This window comes from Caenorhabditis briggsae, assembly GCF_000004555.2.
Source record: "Caenorhabditis briggsae complete genome, chrII, whole genome shotgun sequence".
Taxonomy (NCBI): Eukaryota; Metazoa; Nematoda; class Chromadorea; order Rhabditida; family Rhabditidae; genus Caenorhabditis; species Caenorhabditis briggsae.
This window is the reverse complement of record NC_013486.2, coordinates 1,297,660-1,314,832: the sequence shown is the minus strand read 5'-3', so window position 1 is coordinate 1,314,832 and position 17,173 is coordinate 1,297,660. Positions and strand designations below refer to the sequence as shown.

Sequence of the window (17,173 nt, the reverse complement as noted above, 5' to 3'; positions counted from 1 at the left end):
CAATAATTTTCGATGGGGCATTTTTTTGCGGGGGGGATTAAATATACATATTAAATCGAAATAATAGAGATAATTAATTAGATAATTAGAGAGAGAGAGAGAGCTGGAAAAAATTTTTCTGCAATTTGTAATTTTTGTACCCTGGACGATGGCTGAAACTACATAACAAAGGAAAAAGGAAAAGACTAAGAATGTGAGGTAAAGTGGGGGAAAAAATATCACCGATATGAAACAACAAAAAAAAAGTGGGCGGGCGAAAATTGTAAAATTCAAAAAAAATTTTTTTTTAATTTAATCCGAATCACCGTCTTCTGAATACGCATAGTTGGCGTCGTGACGCTTCATCAGGGGAGAGGCACCGTCGCCACGTCGATGCAACTTCTGACTCGGGTAGCCACGTGGCGGCTGGTGATGAGCAATCGGTCGGGGACCGCCGGCTCCAGATGATCCTGAAAATGGAAAAATAGTTGAAGATTCGAATTCAGCGTGTTGAGAGCTTCAAAATTTGACAAAAATCGAAAATTCAAAATTTCTAATTTCGGGATTTTTTTCTACAAATTATCATTAAACCCTGTTTTTCTCATTAAAATCGAGCAGAGAACTCCGAGAGCTTCAAAATGAGTATAATCATGGCCCTATTACCTGAAAGTTTGAAATTTCGAGGTCCCATCACGAAACGAAGCTACAGTAACCAGAAAATTTCAAAATCAACGAAAATTCGTCGAGTTTGGTGTCATTTTGAAGCTCTCAATGAGCTAGAAACGATTCTGGAGTCAAAAATATGAAATTCTAAAGTTTTTGAAAATTTGAAAAATAACAAAATTTTGGAAAAATCGATTTTTTAGTTTTTTTTTTCTCGAAAATTTTGAAAATCCGGCTTCATATTCGCTCTCAGCTCACCGAGAGCTTTGAAATGAGTATGAACATGACCCGTTTATCTTGAAATTCAAAATTTCGGGGTCCCACCACGAAACGAAGCTACCGTAACCCGAAAATTGCAAACTCCGCGGAAAATAGTCGAATTTGGTATCATTTTAAAGCTCTCGATAGGCTAGAAACGATTCTGGAGTCAAAAATACGAAATTCTTAATTTTTTGAAAGTTTGAAAAATAACAAAATTTTGGAAAAATCGATTTTGGTTTTTTTTTCGAAATTCTGAAAATCTGGCTTCATTTATCAAGAGCTTCAAAACGATACCAAACACGACCAGTTTCCGTTGATTTTGAATTTTTCTCCGCAAACACCAGAATTGACGCCAAAATTCGAAAAATTTCCATTTCAAGGTAAATGGGTCGTGTTTATACTCATTTTGAAGCTCTCGACGAGCTGAAAACGATTCTGATGTCAGTTTTTAGACAATGTCGATGGAGCACTAGGTCAAAAACGAAGAAAGTTGCTCACCACTATGACTCCCAGCCCTATTCTGCTGCTGGTGTTGTTGATGAAGGATCGAGTGGGCGGGGCTAGCGAGGCTCCACGATTGCAATCTTGATCGAATCTCCGAGAATGTCGGCCTTCGTTCAATATTCTCATGCCAACACTCGACCATCAAACTGTAGATGTTCGTGGGACAATTGTGGGGACACTCGAGCAGATGGCGATTCGCAATCAGCTCAATCACTTGCTGATTCGTTGCCCCTTCGTATGGTTGACGGCCGAAGGACCAGATTTCCCAGAGGGTCACACCGAACGACCAGACGTCCGAGGCTTCCGAGAATCGGCCCTGCTCGATGGCCTCCTTAGACATCCAACGGACGGGCATCCATGAGCGGTGAATCATCTGAAATACAAAAAACGGTTGAAAATTGGGGGTTTTCTGGCGAAAGTTTGAGTTAAAAATATCCGAAAAATTCTGCATTTTGTCGTCAAATTTGGTGTTTTTTCAGAAAATACGATTTTCTTTGAGTTTTCTGTCGATTTCTCAGCGTTTTCGACCGAAAAATCGATTTTGCCACACATTTTCATGCTTAACATCGCGAAATTTGAATTTCTGTGCAATTTGTCGTCAAATGCGGTGTTTTTCAGGAAAATTCGAATTTCTGTGCATTTTTCGTCGATTTCTCAGCGTTTTCGATCGAAAAATCGGATTTGCCGGCATTTTTACTGTAGAAAACTGAAATTTTACCCTTCGAAATAAGCAATTTCTGAGAAATTCCGCATTTTGTCGTCAAATTCAGTGTAATTGAGCGAAATCTCGAAATTTCGCAAAGATTTTTATGTTTCTGTATTAGAAATTGGTACAAAAATCAATTTTTTGGTCGACACAGCTGAAAAATCAAAAAAATCTGCACGAAATTTCAAAATTTCCCGAAAAACACCAAATTTGACGACGAAATGCACAGAAATTCGAATTTTTGCGATGTTAGGCACGAAAAGGAGTACAAAAATTAATTTTTCAGGGAAAAACGTTCAATTCCACGAAAGTGCACAGAAATTCAAATTTCCCTGAAAAACACCAAATTCGACGACAAAATGCACAGAAATTCAAATCTAGTGGTTCTAGGGAGTAAAAATAGGTACAAACCCCGTTTTTCTCGCTCAAAAACTCTGAAAACACCGAAATTAACGGTAAAATTGAAAATTTCCCGAAAAACACCAGATTTGACGCCCAATTTCGAATTTTTCATTGAGAATCGACTTCTAGGGGCTAAAAATCGAGGTTTAAATCAAAATATCAAAATTTCGGGTAAAAACGCCGCATAATCGACAAAAAGTGCCACAATTTGTCAATTTTCCGCAAAACACCGAATTTGACGCGCAAGTTTGAATTTTTGGGCTAAAATCCGAGGTTTGAATCAAATTTTCAAGTTCTAGGGCTAAAAATTCGTTCCAAATCGAATTTCGCAGTCAAACCAACCTTATAATAATCACTTCCATAGCTAGTCCTCATCAATCCAAAGTCCGCAATCTTAATCGTCCGCGTATCGCCAACTAGACAGTTCCTCGTCGCCAAATCTCGATGCACAAATGACATCGACGATAGGTATTCCATTCCAAGTGCAATCTGTGTGGCTATGTACAAGAATTCGGCGTTCGCCTCCGCAATTCCTCCCATATCATGGTCCGCCGGGGGCACTCGGACCTTCAGAAGCTCGTGGAGGTCCCCATGTACCATATACTCGAACACCGCCAACAACGAGTTGTCCATATAGCACACGCCAATCAATTTGATGACATTCGGGTGATCAAATGTCGCCACCGTGCGGATTTCCTGCTCCAGCTGCGCTCTATCGGCATTCGTGGCGTCGTGTTTGCACTTCTTGACAGCTACGGCCATGGGTTCCGGTGCAAAGAGTCCTGAGGTGTAGATTCCCGAATGGACCACACCAAACTGTCCTTCTCCTATCTTTTCACGGACTGATAGCTGCGACGGGGTGATTTCAAACACCTTATAGGAGTTCTCGTCGATGCTTCCCCCATGTGGAAAGTCTTGGGATGGGAATCGCCGTGCCACGTGTTGCTGATCGAAATCCATGGGGTACGGTGGTGGTCCCAGAAGATTCGCCATTTCGACACCTGAAATCATTGTTTTTTCTCGGCAATTCTCAAATCTGATTTCATTTTCGTTCTCAGCTCGTTGAGAGCTTCAAAACTATACCCAACACGACCACTTTCCGTTGATTTTGAAATTTTCTCCGCAAACACCAGAATTGACGACAAATTTCGAAATTTTTAGATTTCAAGATAAATGGATCGTGTTTATACGTATTTTGAAGCTCTCGACGAGCTAGAAACGATTCGGAAGTCAGAAATAAAAAATTTTGATTTTTGTGACAATTGAAAAAAAAATCAAAATTTTGGAAAATTCGGTTTTTCGGGTTTTTTTCGAAATTTTTCAAAGTCTGGTTTTTATATTCGTTCTCAGCTTGTCATGAGCTTCAAAATGATACCAAACACGACCAGTTTTCGTCGAATTTGAAAATGTTGGGTTACGGTAGCTGGATTTCCTTGTGGGACCCGAAATTTCAAATTTAAGCGAACATAGTCATGTTTATACTCATTTCGAAGCTCTCGATGAGCTAAAAACGATTCTGAAATCGAAAATATGAAATATTTGAAATTTTGTGAAAATTTAAAAAATCAAAATTTTTGAAAAAATCGATTTCCCCAATTTTTTTCGATAGTTTTGAGAAACTGATTTCATTTTTGTTCTCAAATCGTTGAGGGCTTCAAAATGATACCAAACACGACCAGTTTCTGTTGGTTTTGAAAATTTCTCCGCAAACACCAGAATTGACGACAACATTCGAAAAAAAAAACTGAATTTTGCGAAAATCGAAAAATCAAATTTTGATTTTTCGATTTTTCAAAAAAAATTTTGAATTTTTCAGAAATCTGATTTCACATTCGTTCTCAGCTTGTCAAGAGCTTCGAAATGAGTATAAACACGACCTATTTATCTTGAAATCGAAAATTTCCGAATTATGTCGTCAATTCTGGTGTTTGCAGAAAAATGAATCTACCGTAACCAGGAAATTTCAAAGTCAACGGAAATGGGTCGTGTGGGGTATCGTTTTGAAGCTCTAAACGAGCTAGAGACGATGGTGACGGGTAGAAATCATTTTGAAAATTGATGTTTGCGAAAAAATCAATTTTGAAAAAAAAACAATTTTTTTTCGAAAATTATTTTTTCGTTTTTTGTTGAATTCGTTGTCCTCCCCACCTCCTTGCCGTCCTCCTCCCATAATCGGTGTGCTCGTTCCGTTCAATTTCCGATAGTAAGCCGAGTTGGCCGCCGAGTTGATCACCGACGGCGCCTGATTCTGATGACGTGCCTTCGTTTTCTTCTTCTTCGCCCGGCAGCAGCAAGCACAACAGAATAGCAGCAAGAGGATCAGCGAGAAGAAGACACCTCCGCCAACAAGAGCCACCTGCATGGTGGGGTCCAGCGAGTCCCAAAGGGCTGTGACACTCTCCGAGACTCCCGATTTTCCCTTATTCTCAAGCCCTGGGTACATGTCCGCGGGGCACTGTGGCACGTCACAGTACTCCTCCTGTCCCATCGGTCGCGTATAGCACCAGGGTTTGCTCTTCTTGCCGCCCGGATTCCTACAGTAGTTCTTCGCACCGTTCAGCTCGGGAAATCGATGGACGTTGAAGTCACGTGACGTGGAATCCAGCCATGGTGCACACTGTTTGCCTGACGACGACTGGCCGACACTTCCCTCGTATTGAGTGCCAGAGTTCACATAACACCAGTGCGTCAGATGGCCACGTGGCTTTTCCGATGGGTTGGAGAGCGTTGGAGAGAGCGACGGTATCTGGAAAAATTGGCAAAATTGAGAAATAGCTGGATTTTGTTACAAAACACCATATCCCACGACAAAGTGCACACATAAATTCAAATTTTCCAGTTTTCAATGTAATTCAATTGTTTACTTTGGGAATTGGCAAAAAAAACGCTTTTTTTTCGAAAAATTTCGAATTTCGCGCAATTTGTCGTCAAGTTTGGTGTTTTAGAGGCAGACATTTGAATTTCTGTGCATTTCCATGGAAGCAAACTTACACAGTAACCCTAAACTTATAAAATAACAATTATTGCTTTGTTTCGAGATACTGTAGGTTCAGTTTCGTGTGCAAACTTCGATCAATGCACTGAATCTGACGACAGAATGCACAGAAGAGGTTAAAAAAGCCGGAAAAACTACATTCGCAAGTTGACTTGGCTGAAAGCCAATATCTTTTGAGTTAAAATTGCAAAATTTCAGAAAACACCGAATTCTACGACGAAATGCACGGAAATTCAAATTTTTGAGTCAAAAACGCCGGAAAATGCAAATTTGACATCTCCATCACTATTTCAGTCAAATTTCGAATATTTCATACCACAAAATAAGCCGATTTCAGCCAAAATCTGCAAAACACCATATCCCACAACAAAATGCACACAAATTCAAATTTTCGAGTGAAAAATGTCGGAAAAAATCACTTAGAATCGTCTGAGATGGGCTAGAAACGGTCCAAAATAGACACCCCACAAATATGTGATGCATCACATTTGACGACATTTTGCACACAGAAAATTCAAAAAGTTTAAAATTTCAGCGGAAAAAACTTTTTTGAATTTTTGTAGAATTTTCCGTGTGCAAAATGTCGTCAAATTCGATGCTAATATCACCGTTTGTGGTGTTTGCACAGAAACTTTTTTTGCTCTATTTTGGACCATTTCTAGGCCGTTTTCAGCAATTTTTGACCATTTTAGGCCCCCAAAACTCACATTCTGCATCATGGCCGTCGTGACGACCGGGATACAATTCGAAGTGGTCGATAGACGAGAACACAGTGGGAATAGTGCTTTGGGCGTGTCGCCGACGAGCTCGTGTTGAGCGGCAAGTGCCAATTCGGTGGGACATTCGTCATTCTGCAATTTGAAAAAATGTTAATTGCCGGTAATTTGGCGGGTCGTTTAGGAGTAGATCAAATAATACTTTTATGAGTCTGCAATGTCTCTTTTTTTTGAAAAATTTCGATTTTCGTGCATTTAGTCGTCATGTTTGGTGTTTTGGAGAGCGAAATTGTCACTTCTGTGCATCTTGTCGTCATATCTGGTGTGCACAAGCCTACAGTAACCCTAGGCTTTCTCAATACTAATTGCTTTGTCGTTTCGGGTTACTGTAGGTTCAATTTTGTGCTCAAACACCGATCAATGCACTAAATCTGACGACAAAATGCACACAAGAGGTTGAGAATGCCGCGAAATTTGAATTTCGCAAGCCTACTCGTCTAAAAACTAACATTTTTCTAGTTAAAAATAGAACATTTTCGAAAAACACCACATCCCACGACAAAATGCACGGAAACTCGAATTTTCTCGAAAAACCTCGAATTTGACGACAAAATGCACAGAAACTCGAATTTTGCGATTCTAGGATTTAAAAATGCAAAAATTAGCCAATTTCAACAAAAAACACCATATCCCACGAAGAAATGCACAGAAATCCAAATTTTTGAGTGAAAAATGTCTTTTAACCAATTTTAGCGCCGCATTTTCACTAATTTATATCACAAAATGAGCCAATTTCAGCCAAAATCTATAAAACACCATATCTCACGACAAAATGCACGAAAATTCAAATTTTCGAGTGAAAATAGTCTTTTAACCAATTTCAGGCTATTTTTGACTATTTTGTACTGCAAAATAGGTCAATTTTATCCGAAATCTGTGAAACACCATATCCCACGACGAAATGCACGAAAATTCAAATTTTTGCTTAAAATCGGCTCAAAATCTAACCTGAATGACATCACAATCGTGTTTGCAAATCGCGACAATTTGATTGTTACTCTCCGACTCGCAAACTTTATACATATGATGGCACGCGACCGCCTGTGACAACTGTCGACACTTTTGCGATATCGTCGGCGCTCCATTGATAAAAAGCATGGCGGCTCTCAAATTCCGATCGATATCGTACATCTCCTCGCGCGACTCGTTCGTCATCATTACAAATTTGTTGGACAAATACTGACGACACGCTTCGCCGCGATACTGTACGCAGTCGCCGACACGGTATTTGATACCGTCCAGCCATCGTTCGGAAACTGCCATTGGGGCGAAGTTGCTGCCTGCGGCGCCATCGGGAACCCGATAGAGGTCCGCTTCCTCCTCGTCTGGCAAACGACCACGGTCCATTAGCTGCAAAAAAATTATATTTTTGGTGAAATTTGTTTTTTTTTTTTTGAAAAAGCATTTTTTTGAATTTTTCGGTATTTATTTAAATCTTTCCCCCCAAAACACTTTTTTTTCGGTCATTCTGAGCGCGAATTTAGCGTTTAAAGCCGAAATTTTCCAATTTTTCATCACAAAATGAGCCAGTTTGAGCCAAAATCTGTGAAACGCCATATTTCACGACAAAATGCACACAGAAATTCAAACTTTTGAGTTTAAAATGTCGAGAAAAGCTCAAAAATCACTTAGAATTGTCTGAGATAGGCTAGAAATAGACTAAAACTGGCAAAAAACGAATCGATTTCGACTTTTCAAAGTTTCCAAATTTTCTGTGCAAAATGTCGTCAAATTTGATGCAGTGCTGTTTTCAATAATACATTAAACAAAAATAACCGGAAATCGTTTGAAATCGTTTGCTTTTGAAGCTTGACACTTATAGAAAGTCTGTTTTTGCTGGAAAACACCACATCCCACGACAAAATGCACAGAAATTCGAATTTTTGAGTTAAAAATGTCGGAAAACGCAAATTAGACTATTTCAACCCAATTTCATCATATTTTTGACTATTTTATTCTCCAAAATGAGCTAATTTTAGGCGAAACCTGTGAAAGCCCCACATCTTACGACAATTTGCACAGAAATTCAAATTTTTGAGTCAAGAACGCCGGAAAATTCAAATTTTTGAGTCAAGAACGCCGGAAAATGCAAATTTGACAATTCCACGATTATTTCAGTCAAATTTCGACTATTTTATACCACAAAATAAGCCAATTTGAGCCAAAATCTGCAAAACATCAAATCCCACGACAAAATGCACAGAAATTCAAATTTTTGAGTGAAAAACGTCTTTTAACCAATTTTAGCGCCGCATTTTCACTATCTTATAGCTCGAAATAGGTCACAAACCTCGTAATCCTCGTACTCGTCGTAGGGAATGTGTTTGGTGGCGTGATGTGATCCGGATCCTTTATGTTTCCCTCCGCCCAACTTCACTGCATCCGTTGGCACGTTGTTCACCTGCATTGAGAGCAATTTTGCAACTTTTTGGAGACTTTTTGTGCAGCAGGTCGAATTTCGTAATTAATCGAAGGCGCGGCGTAGATCAAATGGAAGTTTGCTCAGGCGCGTCGCGTGTCGGCGGCGCGGTCGGCGGCGGCACTTTGATAAGGACCAAAAGGACCGGCGCCGGCGCTAGCCGACTGATAAAGAGAGACACAGAGAAATAGAGAAAAAGAGATAAAGATGATGGGTCAGAGCAATGAGCAAACAGCGATTCCTTATAAAATGACCCGACGATCAAGTGTGGGGAAGGAAAAATATAATTTATTTCTTTATTGTTTACTATGTAAATTGAGAAGAAACTGATAAGAAAAAAGAGCGGTTAATAGTTAATGGGAAATTCAAATAAATTTCGAAAAAAAACGCTGCGATGCATCGAATCAGACGACAAAATGCACAGAAAATTCGAAAAATGTTAAAATTTCAGCACAGAAAATCAGGACATTTTTTCGAAAATCAGGACAAAACTGCTCTCGAAATTAAAGCCAAAAATAATAGGAAAACACCAAATTCGACGACAAAATGCACAGAAATTCGAATTTTTGCGATGTTAGGCACGAAAATGAGTACAAAATTTTATTTTTCAAAGAAAAACGTTCAATTCCACGAAAAAGTGCACAAAATTTCAAAATTTCCCGAAAAACACCAAATTTGACGACATGATGCACTAAAATTCAACTTTTGTAGTGCTAGGTGTAAAAATTGGTGCAAATGTCGATTTTTCACAGAAAAAGGCTGAAAATCGAGTCAGTTTTCCCGAAAACACTGAAAACGACGACAATTTACACAGAAAATTCAAAAATTCGAGAAAAAATCCAAAAATTATTTTTTTTCTCAAAATTGAGAAAAATTGAAAATAGGTTGGAAGGATGAAATTGAAGAAGAGGAAGAAGATACTCCTCCTTGAGGAAGAAGAGGGAGGGGGACCTCCCCCTTCCTCATAAATCAAGTCTTCTCCTTCTCCTTCTTCTTCTTCTTCCCAGAATTTTCCTACCAATTCTCGAAAGTGACAAAGAGTGACAAAGATTTTTGGGTTGAAAATTGGTTTTTTGTGCACTTAGTCGTCAAATTTGGTGTTTTGCAGCTAAAAATTTGAATTTTGCAAGCCTACTCGTCTAAAAACTAATATTTTTCTAGTTAAAATGGAACATTTTCGAAAAACACCATATCCCACGACAAAATGCACTGAAACTCGAATTTCGCAATGTGGGGCATTGAAATGGTTGCAAAAATCGATTTCAAAATGCGAAAATTAGCCATTTTCAACAAAAAACACCATATTCCACGACAAAATGCACGGAAATTCAAATTTTCGAGTGAAAAATGTCGGAAAATGCAAATTTGACAATTCCACGACTATTTCAGTCAAATTTCGAATATTTCATACCGCAAAATAAGTTATTATGCTTGTCTGAGAAAAAAAGGTTGAGACACAGAGAAAAAGTGTCTGCGTCTCCACCTTATGTGTGCTATTTAGGCTCTCCGCTTCGATATCGCTACCGTATTTAGACTGCAAAAAAAACTCTCTAACCTTTTTTTTCTCAGACAAGCATAATAATTTCAGAAAAAAATCTGTAAAACACCACATCTCACGACAAAGTGCACAGAAATTCAAATTTTTGAACGAAAAGTGTCGGAAAAGGCAAATTTGACTTTTTTAAGGCCTATTTTAATCAAAATCTCACTATTTGATACCACAAAATGAGCCAATTTCAACCAAAATCTGTGAAACACCATATCCCACGACAAAATGCACAGAAACTCCAATTTTTGAATGAAAAGTGTCGGAAAAGGCAAATTTGACTTTTTTAAGGCCTATTTTAATCAAAATCTCACTATTTGATACCACAAAATGAGCCAATTTCAACCAAAATCTGTGAAACACCATATCCCACGACAAAATGCACAGAAACTCCAATTTTTGAGTGAAAAACGCTGGAAAATGCAAATTTCACTATTTCAGACCATTCTCAACAAAATGCAGTCGAATTTAGACTATTTCGTAACGCAAAATGAGCCAATTTCAACCAAAATCTGTGAAACACCATATCCTACGACAATATGCACGGAAATTCAAACTTTTCGGTTTAAAATGTCGGTAAAGGCAAACTTCACAATTTCAGGTCATTTTCAACCAATTTCCGCCAACTTTTTCCGGCTAAAATCAGCCAAAAACTAGTCAAAATCTGGTCCTTACTGCTCCTACCCCAAGACCAGACGACACGCATATGATTAATGGTCGAGAGGGAGGCAGGAGGAGAGCATCCTCCTCTCCTTCTGACACTGATCGAACGTTCTTCTAGATAGATAGAAGAGAAGATGGACGAGGAGAAAGAGAGAGAGAGAGAGAGAACGGTTTGTAAATAAGAGCGGGGGGTCCAAGATGGTCCTATAGATGGATACAAATGATATGGGGGACAGACGCATGTGGTAGCGAGGGACCATCATGATCGATTAGAAGACGTCATGAAAAGAACGTCATCTGGAGACCATCTATATAGTAAACAAGTTGAATTCTGAGGAATATAAGGATCTGAGGATCTAAGGATCTAGGAGTCCCGAGAATTCAGGAACCCGAGAATTCAGGAATCCAGGAAACCAAGAATTGGAACTGTCTGCTAGCCCAACACAGATGTTGATGTTGGAGTACAATACGTCATCAGAGGCCACCTGGGGCAGACCCCCTCCTCGAGACATATACCAAATTGTTGCATAACAATGTTTCCATAACATACGTGAGGGCCTATGTTTTTTTTTTTCTGCAAGGACGCATTCTAGTAACTTTAACCCCTATATCTCAGTTCCCATAAGAGATGTCAAAAAGAAGTCAACTGATAAAATGTTAAGCCTAATATACATCACATTTCGGCAGTTGACAACATTTTGATATATTTTGGAGGGACCAAGATAATTGATATCAAACTGCAAGATACCGTAAACGCTCTCTTAATCTCCCTAACTTTGAGCTCTTATATCTCGGCTCCTATAAGAGATATCAAAAATGTGTCTACTGATAAAATGATTATCATAATGTTACTAACATTTTAGCTGTTGACCACTTTTTGACATCTCTTACAGGGACCGAGAAAAATTTACTCAAAGTTGGCTTCTCTCCCAAACGGACCAAAAACGGACCGAAAACGGGTGAAAAACTGGAAGACACACAACTTTTTTCCGGCTCAATATTTTTAGACCAACTAAAATGGATCTGATAGAAAAACTTAAGAACTACAAAATAATATTATTTGGAATACTGTATCTTATCTGTGAACAAAGTAACAAACCACGTAAGAAGAAGCTATATTTTTCATCGACAAGTACTACAGGTTGAAGCTTAATTATCTCGGCTTCTATAAGAGATATCAATAGGTTGTCAACTAATGAATTTGTTATCATAATATCACAAATATTTTATCAGTTTGACCACTTTTTGATATCTCTCACAGGGACCGAGATGCGCTCTCTATTGCACTATATCGACTCTGGGTGGTCAAAACCTATTCAAAATGCATTTGCCTTCTCGATTTGGGACCATGAAGCCAAAGAAAAAAATTGCAAAATTTCTAGAAGATTCTTTCCAAAACGAAAAGAAAAGGAGAGGGAAATGGGCCGTCCCATTAGACTACATAAAACAAAATGCTTCTAAAATATGCACCACACCAATTTTTCCGTCTCCTCCCAAAGACGAAAAAATGTGTTTCTGTTTTGAAGGAATGTGAAATTAGAGGAAAGAAAAATGGCCCAAGAAATATGGCATTAGAAGGATGGACAAGAAGAAAGAGAAGAAGAAAAAAATCATATGGTTTAGGGTCAAGGGGGTGACTAAACTATGTAATCGTATAGTTTCAAAAAAAACGACAATTTGCAAAAAAAAAACGCTATAATTCGGCTAAAAATAAGCCAAGGATAACTAAAAATTCAGCGTCATTTCCAGCCATTTTCAGCTATATTTGACCCACTCCGCCATATATATATTATATAGCAGGACAAGGCAAAAGGTAATAATCATAAATAACCCAATTTGTGCTCTTTCTCTCCTGATTGACATGTACCTTATCACCAGATGATACTAATTGATAACAAAAAAGAAGGGTGATAAGAGACAAGGAGAGACAAGGAGAGACAAGGAGAGAGAGAGAGAGAGAGAGAGAGAGAAAGAGAGCAGGGAAAGTGGAGAGACGCAGAGAAGTTTGGGGGCTCCGATCGTGGCCAAAAAACTCACGAAGGGCATGAGAAAATCGGAAAAAAAAGTTGATTGAAAAAAATTGTTGCTCGGCTGAAAATTGGCTGAAAATCAGCTGAAAATCAATTTTTCCCCGGTCACCATGAGAAAAAAAATGGCTGAAGTATGGCGATTTTCAGCCCTTTTTAGCCTAGTTTAAGCCATTTTTCTAGCATCTGCTGACGTCATTTTTTGGATACTGGTGGTCCAAATGGTCTCTTTTCATATAACGAACGAACAGATGTTGTGGTGGTGGTGGTGTACTATTCGAGTGGTTAGCGATGGGGGGAGGCGGTAAAAAAGGACAAGTGGATGGTGGTTTAAAGGCACAGGAGGTCCCTTTGATCTCGTTTAGGATCTGATCTTCTAAGGGATAATCTCCACATTGAAGTGGTTCGATCCATCACTACGATGCTCCGTTATCCCGCCAAAAAATTTTTGTTTTGATCTACAGACTTTTAGAGACTTTTAGATTGTCCTAGGGGCCTTCCAGGAGGTCCTGATCTACAGGAGGAACTTGTAGATCAAACTAGAGGCAAACGGGATAGCGGAGTGTCGTAGACAGAAAGATCTGGCTCTGATTCAATCAATTTTAGAACAGCTAAAAGTTGGGCAAATCGAAAACGGACCACGGGCGGCTCTTTGGCGTCCGAACGTTCTAGGCTCGTCTAGAGCATCCAAAAGTATACCAAAATCGGAAAACGGGCGTCTTTAGGGTATCTGAACGCTCTAGAATCGTCTCGAACATTCAGAAGCAGACCAAAAAACGGACAAAAAACATCTCTTTAGCGTCTGAATGTTAAAGGATCCTTTAGGACAGCTGAGCAGCTAATCAAAATCGGAAAATGGGCATCTCTTTGGCGTCTGAACCTTCTAGGTTTGTCTAGGCCATTCAAAAGTGTGCCAAAAACGGACGAAGGGTAGCTCTGGGGTGTCCGAACGCTTAGGAATCGTCTGAAACACCCAAAAATGTCAAAAACGGACCAAGGGCGTCTCTAGAGTGTCCGAACGTTCGAGAATCTCGTTTCGAAAGTTCAGAAGTAGATCAAAAAACGATTTACAAAAACTAAACACACATCCTTCTGTTGTGTTGGATAGGGTCACCAAGATAGAAAACTAGAGAGAAAACGAGGGAGAGAGTGAGAGAGAGAGAGAGACAGACAGACAAAACGAACGATCCATCAACATGGACCAGCGGCCGAGCTGTCAACTGCGGGGGTCTCCTCTCTGTCTCAATGTTTCTATTTCTTCTTCTTCTTCTTCGATTGTTGTCAAAGTGTCGAAAATATCGCAAATCGAGGAAGAGGGAGGAAATCTCATTTTTCAATTTACCAACTTTCTCGAGATAGGTGGCGTCGGAAGATGATCTTCTGAAGACTCTCATGTTTGGAATTCTTCTGCAGATATCTCTCTAGAATCTTGAGGGATAAAAGCACCAGCAATCGACAAGATTCAAATTCTGGAGGCTAGAGATTCAGAGGATCTTTGGATCTTGAATTCCCAAGTCTTCAATCTACCTGTCGATCTTCTGTCAGGCCAAATTAGGAGCTCTCATAAGCATCCAAAGGTTTCTAGGCGATTCTAGAAGCTTCCAGAACATTCTAGAAACCTTGAGAACCCTCTTCTTCGACTCGACATGATCTAGAAGCCTGATGATGCATCTAGGCTAGGATTTACCTTCCACAGGGTAGATAGTCTAGATCTATCTCCTAGAAGCTTCTATTTTTTGATTCTAGACAATCTAGGCTGAAGGCTTTGATAGTTCAAAACTATCCAGAATGACAAATGTTGCTTTTTTGCCATCCAACCGTCTTGGAATAGTAAATCAGGCGGCTTAGGTTTCTCTATGTCCGTGTCCAATTGAAACAGCTGACAGGGAGTACACTAGGTCTTCTCGCAGTTGGTCAGATGGGGGGGGGGGGGGGGGGGGTCGGATGTTTAAAATTCAGCGTATCTAGGTCGTTCTAGACGATTCTAGAAGCTTCCAGAAGCTTCCCGATAATTTCAGAAGGCTTCCAAAGAGTCTAGATCTTTCTAGCAGGCTCCAAAATCATCTTTCAGAATTAGGTTCCAGAGAGTTCTAGACTTTCGTACGAGCTTTCAAAACGTTGTTCTAAACAGCTCCAGATGCTATAAGAAGCTCTGGGAAGTCTTTAGAAGGCTCTAGATCATTCGAGACGACCGCAAAAGCTTCCAGATGGCTCTATAAGGCTCTAGACCCTTTCTAGATGGTTCTGGGCCAATCTAGAAGTTCTAGACGGTTCTAGAACACTTTAGACAATTTCGGAACGGTTCCAGAACCCTGAAAAATCCCGAAAAATAGTCTCGAAACGTGAGGAAGCTAGTTGTGTCCCAATGATCTCTCGAACAATTTCGAAATAATTTTTCCAAAAAAAAAAAAAAAGATGGGGAATTTCAAATTTCGCAACTACGCCAGAAATAGTACAATTGAGGAAGCACGAGAAGGAAAGAAAAGATGTCTCTCTCTCGCCAAAAAGAGAATATGTGGACCAATTTCAATTTGCCACAGCTGATGCTATTGCTGCTGACCACCACCCTCGTTGCCGGTCGGGGTTAATCATTTAAAGGCGCATAGAGAGAAAGCGAGGAAGGGAGGATACGTCCCAACTCGTTGTGTGTAGCAATAGTGTTGTATAGTTCAATTGGTGTATGTATATATATAGAAAATGCGCTCTAATGAGAAAGGAGATCTACCACACTAGCTAAGGATGAAAGCGCAAAAAGCCCGGGGGGACCTTTTTAGGAGCTTCCAGCAGTTTCTGGACTTGTCTAGAAGCTTCCAGAAGCTTCCAGAAAGCTCAACGGAATATTTCAAAAGATTCTAGAACGCTCTAGAAGCGCTGTTAAGGTTCTGTCAGAGGACCGCTGATATTTTGATCTACGTGTGAAGGAAAGCGCGGGAAACTTTTGATCCTACCGTAGTTTTCGATGGTAGATCATAGAAAAAACGACTCACTCTTAGGACACTTGTCGTGTTCACCGACGCCGCCGGATTCGAAACGATGCACTGATAGTAGCCACTGTCCAGCACGTCCAACTGTGTGATAACCAGACGCGACGAGTTCTCCTTGTCACGAATCTTGACTCGCTTTGATTTCTCAATGGGTCCCTTGTTTTTGAGCCAACTGAAAAAAAGATTTGTAGTGGAAATTGAAAACTTTTGAAGAATTGGGAAAAACTTCAGGAAAATTCTATAAAACTCTGAAATTTCGAAATTCTGAAATTTCCAAAAAGTTGAATTTCAGAAGTTTTTAGAAGTTCTTGATTAAATTTTAAAAAGTTCTGATTTTAGAAAATCTGGAAATCCAAAAAATTGAAAAATGCTAAAATTCTGAAATTTCAGAAAAAAATTTTCAGAAATTAACTTTGCTGAAAATATAGAATAAATTTGGCTGAAAATCACGAATTTCACACTTAGAAGTTGCTAGAAACAGGACAACAAAAAAATTTCAAAAATGTTTTTTTCAGAATTATCGATTTTCCAGACAACATTTTCAGACGAAAAACTCACATAAATTTGAGGGGCGGCGTTCCGAGTGCTTCGCACTTAAATCGAACCTCATCGCCCGAGCTTTTTGTGGCGTTCCTTAATTGAGAGGTTAGTCGAATGTAGGGCCGTTGACCGGTTGATGTACCCTCCATTCTGCAAAAAAATTAAATAATTAATTAGAGGTAATTAAGAGGGTAATTAATAATGAATTAGGTTAAAAAACAGGAGGAAATTTGCTGAAAAATGAGCTAAAATTGATAGATTTTTTCGAAAATCTTGAAATTTTCAAATTTGAAAAAAGGCAATTAGGGTGGTTATTAGATGGTAATTAGTCGAACAAACTAAAGAGAAATCTGTTAAAAATAATCCGGAGTGACCAAAAAAAAAGTTGAAAAATTGATTTTCAAAAATTTCCCACAAAAATTGTAGATCAAAAAATTTTTTTTTGATCTACCAACTTTTTGAAAAAAGAATTCGAAAAATTCAGAAATTCGAAAATTCGAAAATTCAAAAATTCGAAAATTCAAAAATTGAGAAATTGAGCAATTGAGAAATTGAGAAATTGAGAAATTGAGAAATTGAGAAATTCAGAAATTCAGAAATTCAGAAATTCAGAAATTCAGAAATTCAGAAATTCAGAAATTCAGAAATTCAGAAATTCAGAAATCCAAAAATTCAAAAACTCAGAAATTCCAAAATTCCAAAATTCAG

The 17,173-nt window shown here is 38.9% G+C and overlaps 1 protein-coding gene across 1 annotated transcript; it reads right to left on the bottom strand.

The window, feature by feature from the left end:
• Positions 1-291: 291 nt before the first annotated feature.
• Positions 292-16,614, bottom strand: Cbr-cam-1 (the record flags this gene model as incomplete). The annotated part of the gene is made up of 9 exons (XM_045241723.1): positions 292-449; positions 1,402-1,780; positions 2,858-3,516; positions 4,664-5,261; positions 6,218-6,361; positions 7,235-7,636; positions 8,577-8,687; positions 15,929-16,097; positions 16,484-16,614. 9 exons carry the CDS (start codon positions 16,612-16,614, stop codon positions 292-294), a joined length of 2,751 nt encoding a protein of 916 aa, XP_045096981.1.
• Between the last annotated feature and the right edge of the window lie 559 nt (positions 16,615-17,173).